Source organism: Sparassis crispa (genome assembly GCF_003851025.1).
Source record: "Sparassis crispa DNA, contig_000011F, whole genome shotgun sequence".
NCBI classification, from domain to species: domain Eukaryota; kingdom Fungi; phylum Basidiomycota; class Agaricomycetes; order Polyporales; family Sparassidaceae; genus Sparassis; species Sparassis crispa.
Window position 1 is genome coordinate 76815 of NW_020939757.1, and position 18104 is coordinate 94918.

Genomic DNA, 18104 nt, shown 5'->3' on the forward strand with positions numbered 1-18104 from the left:
CTAGGGCAATCGGAGTTTAAACAATTTAGTTTGACGATATCGCCTATGTCACGACCTCACCACAGCACCCAACTTTCTGTGTTCGCAGTTCAGAGAATGGCGGATGCGTCATTCAAGGACGTTCCGGAGATATTTGAGGTCAGTCTAATTCAACGGTGCGTGCGTTGTACTCAGGTTGTTGTCAGGTGGAATTGGGAGAATCATTAGCTGCGCGAACGGAAAGCCTATGTTAGTTGTACCCGTGCAGCCTTGTTCCCAGACGCTGAAAGATTAGCATAGCAACCTTCCGCGAGCTCGGACCACCGGACTTGTGTCATGTTGTAAAAAGCACGGGGCGCAGCGGACAGCGCGATGTAAGTGGCTCACAATATCGAGCGCGTTCCATTGACCACACGTTCGCAGATCGGGTCGTACCATTACGTGTCTGGAGTAGACGCTTCATCATCCGCTTCCCTCGCTGCATACATCAACTCGCTCACGTACGCCATAGAAGATGACTCGGGCTGGTTCTCGAAAGGTTCAGCGTGGAAGGTGCGCAATGGATGTTACTGGTGAGTGCCTTGCTGTATTTGTTCACGCATTAGGACTGACGTTGAGTGTCAGCTGCTTCAACGCGTTCTCTCGGGTAGACGTGCGCGTAGACGTGAAGATTCCAGGAGGGGTGCACGCTTATATCGTCGATCTTCGCGGAGAGAGGCGCGTGTATTTCATCGCAAGCTTCCAGTTATGGCTTACCTGTTGATTGGCAGACACGAAACGACTCCAGACGAAGGCCAGGAGATGTGGCAGGAGACATATCTCTCAGCCATCCTGCGCGCAATCCTGTACTCTGACGATCCCGCATATTGGCTCGAGGCCTACCGTAAACTTGATCCCATCACCACTCCCGAAAGCGAGCTGCGATTCTTACAAGCAGCAGAAGTGCTGTTCATGAAAGGTACGGTCTCACAGTCCTTTGCAGGATACTCTTTCACGCGAAATGCAGGCTGGCAGGTGGGCTCGGAGCCTGAGATCCAGGTTGCGACGGTAGTGTCGAACCATCTGACGACTGCGGTGATGAAGTACTTCGGCGACAGCGGACGATACCAGTACGCGGCGAACCTGTTCGAGAAAATCAGCGCGAAAGAGCCTGAGGTGTCGTCGCTGCTCGCGAAGAGCTACATCGGGATGAGTGCGTATGTTCCGCTTTGTGTTGGTCGGCGTTGTCGCTGAGCAATTTCAGACGAGGAAGTCAAGGCTGTACAGATCATGGCGGCCGCAATCAAGCAGACGTCGCAATCATATACCCTCCTGCACGTGCAGTGCGATTTCCTCCGCTCGAAAGGCAATCACGAATGGGCATTGAAGCTTGCGAAGCAGGCTGTTAATTGCGCGCCAAGCGAGTTCGTGACATGGGAGAAACTAACCGAGATCTACATCGACCTGGGACAGTATGAAGCGGTATGTGTCGCGGCGTTCCGTGAAGACTATTGTGATGCTAAGCCAAGCCTCCGCCTCAGGCGCTGCTGACTCTGAACTCATGCCCCATGTTCACGTATAATGGGCGAGATGCTCACCGCAACTTGCCAGCTGCTCGGGTGCATCTTCCACCAAAGGGCCCAATCGTTGAAATCCTTCCCGAGCGAACAAAGACAGAGGACGATGACGTATGTGTCTTCGGGTTCTGTGCCGTGTCTAAATCTCACGGTGTTCGAACGACAGGCTGACCCTGCCTTGCTCCGACTGCCTGCACCAGGATTACGCGGAACTTGGGCACGCGCGTATTCCCTCCTCACGCGCCTTGTCTCAAAGGTTGGCTGGGACGAGCTCCTCAAGACGCGGAGCTCTGTCTTCGTCATGGAAGAGGAATATCGGATGCAGAAGGCCCAGAGCGATCTACGCGCACATTCGTCTCCCTCTGCGACTCCGGTCTCTCCAACATCAAGTGCTAATGGTGCGGATGCAGAATCCAGTGCGGCGACACCGTCGTCCCAGCCGCTACCGCAACGGAACGATTCGCTGAAGAGAGACTCGACCTTGTCCGATTGCGATACCCTCATTTCAGGAGTGGAATTGCAAGCCGATGACGATGCCTCGACACGTGGAGTCGTATCGCCTGCACATTCACAGAAGGGCTCCACTAGCAATGCCACCGACGTCGAAGGGGAGACTTTAGCCGTCTCGAACGGCATCCCTACGATCCGCATATCTACTGAGAGCGATATCGAGAGAGAGAAGGTTGGCGAGGACGCCGCAGAGCTGCCTGCCAATGAAAGTGCAGAAGCGAAGGAGAACGGAGTTAAAGTGGTGAGACGGTCACTTGAGAAGCCTGTGCAGGCTGCCGCCCACTCAGGAGATGGGTCTGAAGAGAGCGAAGCGTCAAAACCCGCTCAGGAGGCATTCTCGTTCACCAATAAGCGTCTGTGCGAGCGATGGCTCGATAATTTGTTCATGGTTCTGTACGAGGTGCGTCATGCAAGAGCTGTGTACGTCAAACACGACTCATAAGACTTCTTCCAGGATCTGCGCGTGTGGACGATCTTCCGCGCAGAAGTCGCTCACTTCAAGACTCAGCACGTCGCGTATAGAAAGACTGCGCTTGAATGGGAGATCCTTGGTGACCTCGGTGTACGCTTGCACCACAAAGAAGACTCCAAGGAAGCGTACCAGCGCTGTCTCGACACGCAGCGGTACTCGTACAAACCGTGGTCCAAGCTCCTTGACACATACGCGGAAGAAGGTGACATCCAACGAACGCTGCAAGTGGCGATTCGTGTTGCGGCGTATCAGTACGGAGAGTACACCGAGATGACGGTGAGTTCATACATAACTCCGCCTCCTCCGTGGTGTTTATTGGGTTGTACAGTATCCAACTCAGATTGCCCGATGCCTGTTCAAGCTCGGACAAATTCACGGCCATGCCAAAATCTCGTATACCTTGTTGAGCATGAATCTTCCGGATCCTGTGATGAAGATCATGGAGAGCTATATTCACTACGGGGAGATATTCAAAGTTGAAGGTTATGACTTTTAATTATTTTGGTTTCGAGTTAGAACTTGTGAATATTTCGTGCTGATACTATATTTGGATTCCCGTTCTCTCGTGTGTGCCGTTCGAAGCGAATATCTGAATACTGAAAGGTCGACCTTGCAGACATCATCGTCAGTTCGTTCGACGCCCGATGGACATAGTATTCGCGGAGTTCGCAAGATGCCGTTCGCGGCTCCTGAGGCCGCCACCTGAGGCCTGAGGCCTGAGTACTCTCAATTTCTGTCGAACTACATACCACCGCGTCTACGACAGATGCGACACGACTGTTGCTTCTTGCGTCTATGGTATTCGTTGTATGCATCATCTAGACCTTTCCTTCTCTGATTTCTATGGCTACCTTTCTTGAACGTAGCCTGTATAGCTTTGTCCAACACTGAGAGCGGTACTTGGCAGTAAACTTATGACACAGGAACAGTTCAAGCTCAAGTTGTCTCAATGTTTAACATTGTGGGCGTCTGGAATCCGTCACAGATGCGCGGGTATGTTGGAGAAGTGTGGCAGCATGTTGTAGTTGAGGGCGGAGCTCGTCTTATCTTAGCATGCCTTTGCCATGACCATAGGCATTCTGGGAACAAGAAGGGCTGTCGCCTTCTATGATATCGTTTCTTTGATGTATCGCTGGACGAGTTTCCAGTTATAGCGCCGTCTCGTTTGTGTTTGATGTGGTCTGCCTCGTGCATTTATTTGAGTCGTGCACATGTTAACCGTAGAGGTGAGACGCGTGTATCTTTCCTTCGTCCTTCCTCCCATCCCCACCCCCAATACTACCCAAGCTGAGATGTCTTCATCATCGGGAGTCCTCCGCCAAACTCTTATACCCAACTTACCGGCAAGCATTCCCGTACGGTACTCTAGATCTTCTGCAGCTCGAGAGGAGATTCGTTTGTTGCTCTCCACTGGATCTGCAGTGATGGGGATAGCAGCCCCGTTGACGGCCACTGGAGGACTTCAAGCCATAGCATTTGCCACGTCAACACAAATCGTCTATCTCTCTGTGGACAGGCGGAATATTACGGGCATCATCTCTTCCGCACAAGAGGCTTTCGAGCGCCTCTTGTCAGGGAGAACGAAGACTCTTCTAGCCGGATTCCAGATGGCATACATTACTCTTCTTATTTCGCGTGTCCTAGGTTGCTCTGTAAGAGGAGTAGACTTGGGTACTCTTTTCTCAAAGAACACCTGGGAACAAAAGTCCCCCTCGGCCCTGGTCCGACTGAAGGTTTGCCCCAATGACCGGATCGACCAGTTTAAGGTCGATGGTCTGTGGGACGTAATGGAAGAATATGATAGAGACACTGCTTGCTTGCGGGCATGGGTATCGGCTTGGTTTGTCCTGTACTTGCCTTCAGATGGCACCGCACTAAGGTCATTCCTTTGCAGTATCGCACACGACAGTCTCTCGGAGATTAAAGGCGCGATTAAAGTGGACACCTCATATTTGTCTACTGAAGTACCACCTGTCTTTTGACTCTACTTTCATTGACTGAACTAGCGTCATCAGCAACTCGCGTGCCTGGCTAGGCTTTGCGTGGAAGTGCATCACCTGCGCTCTCTGAGGCCTAGCGTAACCCAAAACGACAACGTGGAAGTCAAACAGGTGCAAGACGGCTACGAAGTGCAAAATGCTAGATATAAGAACCGACTGCGGAAAAGCTACAGAGTCAGTCCGCTACTATTTCTCTCTTTGTCGCAAACAGTGGATAACAGATGGTTTTTGATCGAAGACGTATGTTGAGATGGAGACGTCAACCGGCCGCATTGTTACCGGCCGCGCTGTGCGTGCAGAAGGGCGACTGACACAGATCAAAACAAGAGGGACGTACAGCGGTCCTGTGCAGAACATTCGCGTAATAGGAAGACAAGAACTGAACGCGGCGGAAAAGGCCTTGGATCAGTTCCTACTTCATGTCTTACAAGGGCAATGGCTCTTGGAAGACTCGTACTTCATCGACAAGATCTGGTTTTCCAGGCAGTATGATAGTGGAACCGCTGAGCCTCTACTGCTTTGTACAAATTCCGGAATACAACTCAATGCATCTCAGCGTGAGGTTGTTTCTGCGATGGTTGACGATGAGAGCCCGATTGTAGTGGCTCACGGTGAGACTGATATTTCCATCTAATATCCACTCATAAATCATATCTCACCAGGACCTCCGGGAACTGGGAAAACTACCACCATCTCGGTAGCAGTTAGCCATTGGGACAACCTCAAAAATTCTGTATGGATCGCCGCCCAGTCAAATGTCGCTGTAAAGAATATTGCTGAGTCTCTGGCGAAGCTCGACGTCGACTTCCGGCTGATTGTCTCAAAAGAATTTTACGTCGAATGGTATATTTTTCCAGGGTCTTCCATGCCCGCGTCTAATGTAATTCAAATGTCAGGCATGAACACCTCTATGGTAAGGTAGAGGAACGTCTCATCCGATCGGACGAGATGCCGGAAGATCTTTGGGACGTGGAGAGGATCTTTGGAGACACTTGTGTAGTATTGTGCACTCTAAGTATGCTCTCCAATCCTGTGATAGAGGATCGTGGCATCTTCTCTCTGGTACCACCTGAGAGGCTTGTCATCGACGAAGCCTCTCAGATAAATATCTCTGACTTCATGGTCTGTACTATAACCGCTACGTGTAGGAATGGTGCTTATATGGTCTTTTCAGCCGCTTTTCTACAAGTTTAATTCACACCTCATCAAGGTCTGCTTTTTTGGTGACCCAAATCAACGTACGAAGTTCGCTATTCGGATAGCCCAACTCTGACCTCTCCCTTAGTTCCACCGTATGGGCAAGATCAGGTGCCATTGAAAAGTGTCTTCGAGGTAGATCATCTTCGCCGGTCAGCACATTTTCTTGCTATTCAATGTAAGTCCATCACAGGATGGTTTAATCACCACTCTATACTGATGTACTAACTTCTTCCAGATCGCATGCCAGAACCAGTGGGACGTTTTATCTCAATGCACGTCTACAATTCCATGCTTCAGTCCGTGCATGATATCCGAGACATGTCCTGCGTGCGGTTCGTTCATGTTGCACATGGATTCGAACGGAAAGCTGGGAAAAGTTGGCGTGTAAGTCCTCGTGATCCTCCGCGTGACAAGTACACTGAATCATGTTGCGCAGAATATACGGGAAGCCCAAACGGTGGTTCATTTGATTTCCCACTACTACAAGGAGAAGAAGTTCGTTGTAGTGTCCCCCTACGACGCGCAGCGGACGGAAATCGAAAACCAGTTGAAAGCTGCCAAGCTGCCGTGGGAGCGCGTGTTTAACGTGGATAGCTTTCAAGGTATGGTCTTATCAGCCGTTCAATTCCTCTTTCTTGAGCCCCTGTATATAGGAAACGAAGATGACTACGTCATCATATCTACTGTCCGCACAGACAGCCCAGGATTCTTGACATCAAATAACAGAACGAATGTGATGTTTTCGCGGTGCAAGAAGGGCATGGTGATTGTCACCAACCGCACTTTCCTGAAAACGTCAGGTAGGGGCACCCTGATTGCGAAGCTTGCCTCCCATTGGGAAAGAAATTATGGTGAACAGCAAACGTGGGCAGATTGGACGCTCGTGGCGGAGGGCAGGACGCACATGCCCGGCATTCTGGCTCGCGCCCCGAGGAGTCTGCCAGTAGGCATATCTATTCCTGCTGCGGGAGTCCCATTCTCCCAGTCCTTTTCTGTGGACCGGGACGAGGAAAGCGAGCTGTTGGGTACGCGGTCAATTCTTTTCGGGTCGATCTATCATTCCGGGCGAAGCTACTACAGTTCTTCGCCGGAACACCCTCTCAGCGCTCCGTCACGACCGCGCCCGGCGCTTGATCTGGAAAATGACTTCCCTCCTCTGCCCCGATCTGCTCCTTCGAATTCTGTCTATCCCACGACAATTCCCACTTTACGAGACTCGGTATGGCGAGCTCGTTCAGGTTGGTCCGAGCAACGACAGACTCAGACTACTGCGCAATCCTCAGTTGGTCGTCGCTCGGACTATCCTGCAGTTCAGCAGCCAAGAGTGGAGGCAAGGCAACCAGATCCGGGACCGTGGATCAAGAGGATGGGGAATCGTGCTTCAGGTACGAACCGAGTTTCCAGTTCCAACACACCTTCGAAGCAGGCAAAGAAGATGCAGCCCTCTATGGGTTCTCAGCGTGTCCCGCACCCTCCGAGCTCTGGCCTAGGGGTCGAACGAGTATCTGGCAGGGTGCTACGCATTATTAATGGAACTGTGTACGTACCTCCTGCCGCGAAGGCGGTAACGATAAAAATCAGCGGTGGAGATGGAGATCGTGGTGCGCAAGATACCCGCAGCCGTAAGAAGCGTCGTGCCAGGAGAAAGGGGACCACCGTGTTGTAGTAATATCGAAATTTATATAACCGTATGATACCCATGTCTTAGATAGTCTTCTCGGTATAAAAGATTATGTTCTCTAGAATTTATAGCTTCTGTCTAGTATCTCCAAAAGACGTGCTCAATAAGCTACCTGAAAATGACAGCAGTCTACAATTTCAAGTTCCCTACTGTCAAATTGAAGTAGCTGTATTCAAATATTACATCACAACTATGCACTACAGACGAGAGTAAACGCAATCATGATGCAGATGTCAGTTCATGAACATCCACGCTCAGACGGACGAACATACGGATCTAGAGCAGGAAAGCATACCGCGAGATGGTCCAAATCAATTCTTCCTTCTCTCTAGAGAGCTTCACTGTCTCCTATGAAAAGGGAGACTGCAGGTGGCATAAACGGAAGTCGATCGCGGTCTTGATAGAATTCGGATGGAAGCACTCCAGGAACGGTGTACCTGTCGTTGTGTCTGGACGGCACGAGCACAGTTAGTACACCAAAACTCGAAAGAACGGCAGAGATCACACGCAACTGAACGCGCACATGGCCTGACACTGTGGTCTCGTCAGTGGCTGGGTTTAAGCCACACCTGATATGTAATCCACACGCGCAGAAACCAGAAACCCAGCGTGTGAAGTGCTCATATAATCGAAGAAATTTTTCCTCACGGAGCTTCTCGAGCTTCCTTACCTCCTGCGCTTGAGCGGTACTCACTTGTTGCCATTCAGGCTCGCAATACAGATGTTGCGTCATGCAATGGTACATCTGCAAGAAACAAATCACGGCTTGAGTCACGATATGGAAGAACGTATGTAGATGTTACGCACCGCTGCACGCCACCCCATGACCACCAAACTCTTTCCGGGCTCACTACACGTGCCGCACGCGAACCTTGCATCGAGCTTATCCATGTTGGCACAAGTTACGGTGTCCGGATCCATTCCGTATGCCTTGAGCATTGTGGACGCACGATCATCACACAGCTGGAGTGACTTCGTGCTCCACGCCTTGCGCGGAAAGAAGTAGCTGCACATAGCAGTCTCGTATGAAGAGCCTACCACAGAGTGAAGTGTCCCGGACGGATGTCGCGGCAGATGATAGAGGTATTTCTCAGCTTTAGGGCAATGATGCATATGCGCTGCAACTTCAGGCCAGAATCGGATACGGTCACACTCGGTGCACTTGAACATCGTCTTCGCAAGTTTCAGCCAGTTTTGTGGGGGTACTGAGTCTGAATCGCTTAGCGGGTGAAGCGTCGAGAGCTGTTCTTCTATGGTGAGCCGCCATCGGTCGAGTGCACCTGGCAGCATTTGGTAAAAGGAACGGTAAGCAACATCCTCATTAGCAGAGTCAGCAGTTGAATCCAAGAGATCACGAATCTCTAGGACATTGAGCAGATCTATCGCATGCGGAACAGTTTCCACGGCGACACTGTTGCGACGAACTTCCTTTAGCGCCCTGTCAAACACAGCCGTACTTCCTTCAGCCATTCCACTCGCTTCCAATCGAGGTAGATCTGATGCAAGTTGGCCATGAGATCCAAGACAGGGCTGCGAATCGTCTCCCAATCTATGACAGAACGAAGATAAATCGCATTTACATAATTCGTTAATGGTGGGTGCGGATTGCGTACCTGCTTCAGTGAGTGGCTCCACTTTATCGACTCCGGGAAGTTGTAACAGTAGTCGTCGTGGCTGACCGGGATAAAGCACGTCCTCCTCGTACCCCACATCATTCATCTAGCAATAATGCTATGCAGGCGATTGTTAGTCGATGACCGACGAAAATGGAGGGCAACATACTTTGCCATCCGTTTAGACTTGATCTCTTGCGATAGTTCCCTGCGAGCAATTTCAGTGGCTACGGCTCAGGGCTGAACCAGTTCGATATGCTAAAAGAACAATAGTTCAGAATTTGAATAATCGGCTTACCACGGCACACTCACTGCCATTATCTGGGTATGAAGGGTCTTATACCCTTCCAAAATATTTTTGAGGATTCCGGTGTCTCCGCTTCTTCTAGCAGGGCTTTGAGACGTTCGGCATCGGCACGGTGGAATGCCCAGAAAGTAATGGTCTTCCAACGTTTCGCCTGTGAGGATAACTCTGTGTGACATATCGGTCACTTTCATCAATGGTCTCTGCAACAATGACACTCACCTAGACGTCTCACGAAAACACTCCGACAAGCTCGAGTGGTCGCTTTATCTATGGTTCCCTTGAAGAAAGCGTCGTCCACAATCCTGTACAGTCGTAAAAGGCAATGAGTTCGCATTGAAGATTACAGCGGATGTCATCTACTCGTCGACTTACATCTTGGGCTTACAAGGTGGACAATATCGTGCATTAAATTCCCAGAGGGTCTCTCCGATATCGCTCTTGCCTCAACCATGGCAATGACGTCCGAACAAAAGGTCAACATAACGGGGCTCGCTCAGAAAAGGAGGACAAGGAGGAACAGGTGGACAGCGTGGAAGTTTCTCAATATAAGTGAAGGCAGCCCTCCACAGTTCGATATGTCTTTTGTCCATCAAGGTGTTTCTGAAGGCCCTACTAGTCCTAGCCAAGTTGAGCAAGTCAAAGGGCAGAGCACATCGGAAAATCTGTACGACGCGTCAGTTTCATGCCAGTATATACTTATGACGCACCTCAAACATGAGTTCAAGAGGAAGATTCACTAAATTTACCGCGACGACCAACTGTGGCGCTGACGACGATGGCGAAAACCCGTCGTCTGCATCCACCATAATACGGCGGCGTTTCGACTGCTCCTCGGCTTCAGAAGATGTGCCTAACTCTAGAGTGCGTTTCATGTTCATAGTGTCGCCAGCTCGAGGAAGTGGCTGTGGGTAGAAGCGGGGAGTGGGCCACTTATAAGCCCATGACAAGGTTCAAAAGCGTGTCAAACACGCGTTGCATTCATTTAGCGCAATCTACCCATTGTTCTCCTAAAATTGAAAGTCTCCGCAAGCGTGACTTACCGTTTCTAAATAAGAACATATTTGCCACAATACAGTCCCAGGTCCGCACAAGAAAACACATCTGTCTGCCAGAAGCTTTGCCCACGGTGCTTCTCATGAAAATAAACGTCGCAGAACACTGAACACGGTGAAGCAATGATAAAACCAGTAACGAGAGGAGAAGGTGAGATTCAGACTTCAAGTGAGTGCGAGTCAGTGTGCAGGTCTTGCAAGCGCCCATGCGCGACTTCCCGCCGGGCGCCGATAGGACCCCCGCGAATCCACTGAGAGCTCCGATGCACCCATCCCCGAAAAATGGGCCGCCGGAGGCAAAATGTTCGATCTTCGACCCCCGAAAATGGCCAAAAAGTCGTCGAAAGTTAGGTGCGAAACACCCCCGAAATGTAACCCTCCAACCTGAGGTTAGGTCCAGAACCCCCGGAAACTGAGGTTGGCTGGCGGATCTCTCAGGTTGCGGAGGATCGGCCTCGAATTCAGACATATGTGGTGGTTTAGGAGGAAAATTTTAGTAATTTGGTTGACAAAAGCTTGGGTTTCGCGCAGGAAGCGAAAAATTTGTTCCGCCGGCCGTCGAACGTAATTCTAGGCGGCCGAATGTTCGATCCCACATACCCCCGAAAATGGCCGACCTGCCGCCAGGTTGTGTGCAAACCCCCGAAAATGGGTAGTTGGCCACCCCCGAGAAATGTCGTCGCCGGGATCGGAGCTCTTAGTTGATTCGCGGGGGTCCTGCGCCGATCGTTTGTAGTCCTAGCATCACCAAAACCCAACTTTTTCTTGCAGAGCTATTTTGACTTTTTGGTCTTACAACCCTTATTTAAGGCGATAAGTCTTCAAATAAGTATCAATAAGTCTGATTTCAGACACTCATGTAATATGCATTAGGCCCTTTTTGACCTTATATCCTTAAATAAGGATCATAAGTCCATTTAAGTCATTTAAGTACCCTTTTAAGTAAAAGTTGGGTTTTGCTGATTAGTATGGCATCACTTGCAATTCTTGCAATTCTGTATCCACAACTGACACTTCGGCGCATATACATATAGTGAATGGCGGCGGACCTGCGTTGGGATGATCATGAGATATCTTGAACAAGATCAGCAATCGAGCCACGAGACTTCAGTGTTTCCTCAGAAGTCGAACTTCGAAGCTACAAGCCGATACCTGGCAAGACCGATTAATGGACCTCTGCGTGTTCATGACATCCACGTTCGGATATGATCTGAACAATATGCGTATACGCACTTGAGCAACGCCGGTGGAATATTATCGGTACGTGCTCTTCTCTTCTCGCACGGGACACTTCACATGATTCTACGTAGTATTTATGTAGCACGTTCATCATACACGTGGGGGCAGGCAGTGCAGAAGGCCCATAATATTAATGGAAGGATGAATGTGCAGTCAGCTTTGCGAAGTAAACATTGATCCCGTCCTCTCGACTCAACCTGTCTGGTATCGTGACGAGCCAGATATGTCAGACTCTGCGTCACCTACAGCTCGCATTGCGATTGTCACAGGGGCTGCTCAAGGACTGGGTTTGGCTATCGCATTGCGTCTAGCGGATGACGGCCTCGACGTCGCCGTGAACGATATAGAGTCAAAGAGCCAACAGCTCGCGAAGGTTGCTTCCGATGTTCAGGCAAAGGGCAGGCGAGCTCTTGCGGTTCCTGCCGACGTTTCTCGTGAAGAGCAAGTGGTGGGCATGATTGCGACAGTCGTCAAGACATTGGGCGGTGTCGACGTAGTAGGTCATTGATTCATTCTGCAGACATCTTCCCACAGTTCCATCTTATACAGATGGTGGCCAATGCAGGAATCGCGATTTACAAGCCATTCCTGGAGAGTCAGTGACTTTGTTCCTGATTGACATCGTGTTGGGGGTCAATATTGACTCTTCAATAGCTTCTCTGGAAGACTGGCAGCGCATCACGTCGATCAACCTTCAAGGCGTAGTACTTTGCTACAAGTACGCCGCCCTGCAGATGGTGAAGCAAGGTCGAGGCGGCAGGATTATCGGTACTCCATGTTTCAAATTATCATCGAAGTAGACTCATAGACCTTGTTCCTTCTAGGTGCATGTTCCAGTGCCGGTAAGAAAGGTGAAAGACATTGTTTCCGTCTTCCGAAGTCAAATTATTCACTTGCAAATTGTTAGGTTCCGCGAACCTGTCGGCGTACAGCGCCACCAAGTTTGCCATTCGTGGCGTTACCCAGTCCGCAGGTGAGCATCAAGCCGTGCATACTCTCTCTTGATTGCGTATGACTCATGGGCCCAGCTCTCGAGCTCGGACCACATAAGATCACTGTCAATGCTTACGCACCAGGCTTTATCCTGACAGATCTAGGTGAGATTAAACGTGTTCCTTCCATTGCATACATTTCTTCTATGCTAAGCGAGTCGTTCATAGCTTATCATCCGGATGATAAGACGAATGGCTTACGACCAGGAACAACTATGAAGAAGGTTAGGCCTACCTTAACAAGAAGCCTCCTTTTGTACTGAAGGATACAATTCACGCCAGCTACTCGGATACCGCCCAGATGCACCCGAAGGCGAGCCAGAAGTCGTGGCGAGTGTCGTATCCTACCTTGCAAAGCCCGAAGCACACTTTGTTACCGGTAAGTTACTGCACTCGTTGCCCATCCCTCGGCTACATTGTCTGGCTAATGCCTTGCATTTCAAAGGCCAATCTATCAATATTGATGGCGGTATCGTGTTCGATTGAACAGCAGCTGTACAGAGGGACTACTAATCGTGTGATGCACCCGTCAAAACCACGAGTGACGACTGATTGTAACAGTTGCGCCAGCTTCCGTAAAGAATCCGTTACGACCAAGAATCCGTAGATAAGATACCTCCGTGTAAAGTACAGATATGCAAGAACGAATGGGCGCACAAGCACGCGGCGCTAATATGTTACAAACGAAGGAGCAATGCGGGGTAAACTGAAGGCAACGCTCGCGGAACGTCACTCTTCGGCAGGTAAGTATGGCGGGTATGGACACATTTGCGACGAGTTACAACAGCAACGATAGCAACGAACCGGGCCAGATCATGACTTCGTCTCCACGTCGTACGGACCTGGTGTGGGGGACACGGGAGTCATGGCGCCCTTCGGACCGAGAGGCCAAATGAAACTGCCGGAGAGGTTCGGCGTGGAAGGAGCAGGGGTGAGTGGCCGGGACACAGCCGGAGTGTTGAGCTGTGAGCGGTTGTGTGCGAGGTGGGCACGCACGAGGTGGCCAGCGGCGAGTGCACTGATGAGGGACAGCTCACCAGCCATCACCGCTGCTGCGATGATGCGAGCGAGCTGCTGGGCGTTCTGACCTGGGTTTGTTGGGTGTGCGCCCTTCACGCCGAGCATCTCGAGGATGGCTTGCTGAGGAGCAAGGACAGTGCCGCCACCAATAGTACCAACCTCGATGCAAGGCATAGTAACCGTCATGAGCAGGTCCTCGCCGCTGTTTGTCCTGAAAGCCAATGAGCAACTCGGTTATAACAAAGTCACAAATGAACTATCAACTCACGGCTCCATGAGAGTCATGCAGTTCGAGCTCTCAACATTCTGCGCGGGATCCTGACCGGTTGCCAGGAAGATCGCGGTCAATATATTCGCCGCGTGCGCATTGAAGCCGCCAACGGAGCCAGCCATCGCACTACCGACCAAGTTCTTCTTCGTGTTCAAGTTGCACAGCGCCTCGACTGTCGTCTTCAACACCGACTTCACGATCTTGCCCGGAATGACAGCCTCAGCAACGATACTCTTGCCACGACCTTCGATCCAGTTAATCGCAGCGGGCTTCTTGTCCGTGCAGTAGTTGCCGGACAATGCTAGCACGACCATGGACGGGAACTCCTTCGCCATCGTCTCGAGTGCTTGTTCTGTCGCCTTCGAGATCATATTCATGCCCATCGCGTCGCCGGTGCGCGTTGCGAAGCGCACGAACAACGTCCGGCCAGCCATAGCGCATTTGATGTTCTGCAGCTTGGCGAAGCGTGATGTGGACTCGAAGGACTCCTTGAGGAGCGCATAACCCTCGGGGGACTCGATCCATGCGCGGGCCTCCGCTGCGACGGTGATGGACGGGAAGTCGATGGCGGGGCCGCGGGTCATACCGTCATATGTCAGAACAGTTGTTACGCCGCCGCCGGAGTTCAGTGCCTTGCAGCCACGGGATGTGGAAGCGACTAATGTGCCCTCCGCAGTGGCCATGGGGATAGGGAAGAACTCCCCGTCGACCTTAAGAGGTCCCGCGATACCGATAGGAAGAGGCATGTACCCGATGACGTTCTCACAGCAAGCACCCAGGACGCGTGAATAGTCATAGTTGGTCATCGGAAGGTCGGAATACTCGAGTGTCTTTGTCCTGGACGCACGAGCTATACAGCCCAGGCTGTCAGTAATGTCTCCGCAACCGAATCACTACAAATTGAAAACTCACAAATCAGTGCACGGCGGATCAAGACAGCTCTCTCCAAGTCGCCGAGCATCTTTTCAAGCGCGTACGGTGCGATCTTTCCGTTCTGCGCGAGCAAGATTATCTCTTCGTCGTGGAGCATGGACAACGACACAGAAACCGGTCTGGGACCACTCTCAAAGATATCTATGCACTGCTCGAGCGAACGCAGGTTGTCCATACGCGACTCTTTCCTCGAGAGACCACCTTCCAGGACGGAAAGCGGCGACAACGGCTCCTCAGGTGGGGTGAGCGGCGCACGAAGAATCCGCTCCTGGAGCTTCTGGTCAAGAGTCTCCAGATTGATAGGAGAACTCAAGATGGCTGAAGACTCCCTGGCAGGTAAGAGCGCGTTGGTGATGGACGCGGTCGACGGGACAGCAGAAGCTACGACAACAGGCGCAGCGGGTGGGCACACCGGCGCCTTCTCTAACTGAGGATCGCACCGCGCCCTCGAGCGGAAACGTACGCCGCGGCTGCGCATTGCCCTCACAGCAGCAAGACCTGAGCCGGCGGCGATGCCCTTGAGGAGGAACGCGTTGAGTCCGACACTGATGAAGAGGAAGACCACGGAGAGCTTGGACATCACGGGGTCACCCGCGAGACGGGACCAGCTGGACATGAAGTCCTCGATCGCTTCACTGCTAGACATTGGGGACGACGACGGAGACGCCGGAATGACTCGGACGTAAACGGGCGGGGCGACCTTGACGAGAAGCTCGGAATCGACGGACTCGTTGTTCTGCACAACTTCTTGCTCCGATGCAGCCAGACTCGCCAGGACACTGGCGATGGCAGGGCTCGTGATGTCGACAAGCGGGGCAAGCGGTACAACATCTGTAGATGTCCGGAGGGATTGCCTGTTCTGGCGGGCATGAGCGCCTGCAGGAGCAAGGGTGGTGCAGAAGTTGAGAATGTGCAGTGTCAAGAAAGAGGCAATCTGAAGAAGTACACAAGATTCAGAAAGTCTCTGCGGATCGTCATAGCCACAGAGACTCACCAGAAGCAGCTTCAGTCGTGCTACAGGATTTTCCACTTTCACGGACACCTTGCTGGCCTGCACGTCCTTCAGGACAGAACCCTTGACACCCAGAACAGCAGCCGAGACACGCTCTTTAAGACTCTTCTGCGTCGGGACTTCGGCTTTCGATACAGTATGGGTCAGCGCGGGACGCATAGCACTGCCGTCGGTAGGCGCAGAAATAGAGGTGGAACGGGAGCGGCACATCGCACGAACCATCTTGATACGACGAACCTGTTGAATTAGAACATATACAGGTCATTAGGTTACGACGTCAAGGACAATTAGAGTGGGCAAAAAGAGGATCCGTGGAAGACAATTCGAATAGGAGGGTGCTTAGTCACGTGTGACCGCTCAAAACGCGTGGAAGTGGCAGGTCGTGACGTGACAGGACGCGAATCTAGATCTCGACGCGACGCAGAGGGCAGACTCACCTCGACCATGACGGTCAGCGCCCCAGCGTAGAACGTAGAGAGCATGAGACAGTCCATCACCAGTGCCACGATTGCGACAGAGCAAAACTCTTTCAGACCCCCAACGCCGCTGTTCACGCCGACAAGTAGCATGACAATCTCCAGGGCGTAGTCTCGCAGGTTGACGTTTCCGGTCATGTCGAGAGCTTCGAGGACGACATCGCCAGCAGGCTTCATGTGACCGTCGTCTTGGGTATGGAAAGTGTGTGGGTGTGCCATCACGGCGCGAGCAAAGCGCAGCTGCTTGTCAAAGCCGACAGTGCCGACCAGGAATGGAAGCGCCTCGGTGAGAGACACCGGGTCCAACGGGATATTGAGATATCGGCAGACCGGGAGCGTCATGAGGCCGGCCATGAAAGACGAGGAGAATGTAGCGTTGGAGAGCCAGAAGTTAGAACCAAGAGCCCGCGAGGAGAAGAAGAGACGCAGGAAGGTAGCATGCATCAAGATATAGCCCATGAGCACCACAAAAATATCCAAAGAATCTGCTTTCTGGATACACGTCGTCAGTGAATATTCCAATTCACGGAGACAAAGTATGAGCGCTTGCCTTCGCCAACTCCCAGAAGCGTAGAACGAGGGCGCGCAAGGCATATGCGACCCACTTGCCGCTCTTCATCTCGCGAATAGTCTCCTCACGCTTCACGCTCTCAACAACATACTTAGCACCATCCACAATAATGGCGTTTTCATGTTGGAGAGCTGCCACCCAGTCCTCTCTTGACTCAGGTAGAAATGCGAGGGTCAACATAGACGAGGAATCAGAAGTCGATGTGAAGCAGGGTACGGCGGACATGTTAGACGATGGACGGTAACATAACGACGGATACGTCTGGCCGGACGCTGATGGGAATTCCGTGGCCAGGTGCTTGCCAATGTCAGAAAGCACTGAGCGGTCGAGTGTCGCTTCAGGAGAACCCTGTTATCAGATATGTTAATTACATGTACCTGATGAGCACCTCAACGGAGGGTAGAAGGATTCTACGCGTACCTTCTTGTCGCTCAATGAAAACACTAATGGCTGCAGTTCCACGGTCTTGACGCCATCCTGAGGGTGTTTCCACGCGCCATACCAGTCTCGTTGAGAAACACCCAACCACTCGTTATCACTAAGGCGTGCATGCGCAGGCCGGAGGGTCGCAGGGTACGCCGGAGCCAAAAACCTGGAATGCTTGACGCCGTCCAGCGTGTTGAAATACGCAAGTATAGCCAGCACGAAGATGAAGACTATAGACTCCATCGGGAAGTTGACATTATGAGTCGCGAGCGGACGGAGTAGGGCGCGCATTTTAGAGATAGAGCACTGGCGGCTGGGATAATAGGTCTATGTGATAGTAGGGTCCAATGACGGCCTTCGGAGCAGCAAGGTTATATAGCGGACGTCTGTGAACCTTCGTGAGCATTACAGGCAGGTGGTACGAGGAGGATGTTAATGTTACTGAGACGCTGAAGAAATACCTGTGAGACCACCTGTCAGTAGAGTACTATGGTATGAGTCTATAGGCACAAATAGATAGAAAATAGCCCAGTATCGAGCGGACCGACGATGGCTGAGACAGAACCGGGTCGCCGTTGTCGTCGACAGCAACGGAGAGATATCCAAGCTCAACGGTAAGGCCAGTAGGGCAGGGATAAAAACCGTTAGCTTACGGGAGGTCGAACCACTCCAGAATTTTATGGCGGGCTGCTATTTAGCCACCATCCCAGTTCCCTTTTCTGGCGGTGTCACCCTTACGTAAGCATGCTTCGCGCTATCTCTCCTCGGACAACAGGCACCGGCGTCGTACGACG

The 18104-nt window shown here is 51.7% G+C and overlaps 5 protein-coding genes across 5 annotated transcripts; 3 read left to right on the forward strand and 2 right to left on the reverse strand.

Annotated features, from left to right (window-relative positions):
• Nucleotides 1-96: 96 nt before the first annotated feature.
• On the forward strand, nucleotides 97-3013 carry SCP_1100230 (Uncharacterized protein; the record flags this gene model as incomplete). The annotated part of the gene is made up of 12 exons (XM_027762460.1): nucleotides 97-138; nucleotides 186-228; nucleotides 280-353; nucleotides 403-551; nucleotides 604-696; nucleotides 750-937; nucleotides 986-1171; nucleotides 1223-1440; nucleotides 1500-1646; nucleotides 1702-2445; nucleotides 2500-2793; nucleotides 2846-3013. 12 exons carry the CDS (start codon nucleotides 97-99, stop codon nucleotides 3011-3013), a joined length of 2346 nt encoding a protein of 781 aa, XP_027618261.1.
• A 928-nt stretch (nucleotides 3014-3941) lies between these two features.
• On the forward strand, nucleotides 3942-7383 carry SCP_1100240 (putative ATP-dependent helicase; the record flags this gene model as incomplete). The annotated part of the gene is made up of 11 exons (XM_027762461.1): nucleotides 3942-4357; nucleotides 4412-4481; nucleotides 4533-4691; nucleotides 4756-5128; nucleotides 5180-5360; nucleotides 5414-5639; nucleotides 5692-5755; nucleotides 5803-5892; nucleotides 5953-6101; nucleotides 6154-6319; nucleotides 6371-7383. The coding sequence occupies 11 exons, from the start codon at nucleotides 3942-3944 to the stop codon at nucleotides 7381-7383; spliced, it is 2907 nt and encodes a 968-aa protein (XP_027618262.1).
• Nucleotides 7384-7726: 343 nt separating this feature from the next.
• Nucleotides 7727-8868, reverse strand: SCP_1100250 (hypothetical protein; the record flags this gene model as incomplete). The annotated part of the gene is made up of 3 exons (XM_027762462.1): nucleotides 7727-7847; nucleotides 7911-8143; nucleotides 8206-8868. The coding sequence occupies 3 exons, from the start codon at nucleotides 8866-8868 to the stop codon at nucleotides 7727-7729; spliced, it is 1017 nt and encodes a 338-aa protein (XP_027618263.1).
• Nucleotides 8869-11832: 2964 nt separating this feature from the next.
• On the forward strand, nucleotides 11833-13087 carry SCP_1100260 (Versicolorin reductase 1; the record flags this gene model as incomplete). Its single annotated transcript, XM_027762463.1, has 9 exons — nucleotides 11833-12105; nucleotides 12159-12204; nucleotides 12264-12377; nucleotides 12434-12460; nucleotides 12517-12582; nucleotides 12638-12706; nucleotides 12770-12825; nucleotides 12884-12980; nucleotides 13047-13087. 9 exons carry the CDS (start codon nucleotides 11833-11835, stop codon nucleotides 13085-13087), a joined length of 789 nt encoding a protein of 262 aa, XP_027618264.1.
• A 327-nt stretch (nucleotides 13088-13414) lies between these two features.
• On the reverse strand, nucleotides 13415-17601 carry SCP_1100270 (3-hydroxy-3-methylglutaryl-coenzyme A reductase; the record flags this gene model as incomplete). The annotated part of the gene is made up of 7 exons (XM_027762464.1): nucleotides 13415-13832; nucleotides 13890-14742; nucleotides 14805-15759; nucleotides 15820-16074; nucleotides 16275-16805; nucleotides 16864-17232; nucleotides 17305-17601. 7 exons carry the CDS (start codon nucleotides 17599-17601, stop codon nucleotides 13415-13417), a joined length of 3678 nt encoding a protein of 1225 aa, XP_027618265.1.
• Between the last annotated feature and the right edge of the window lie 503 nt (nucleotides 17602-18104).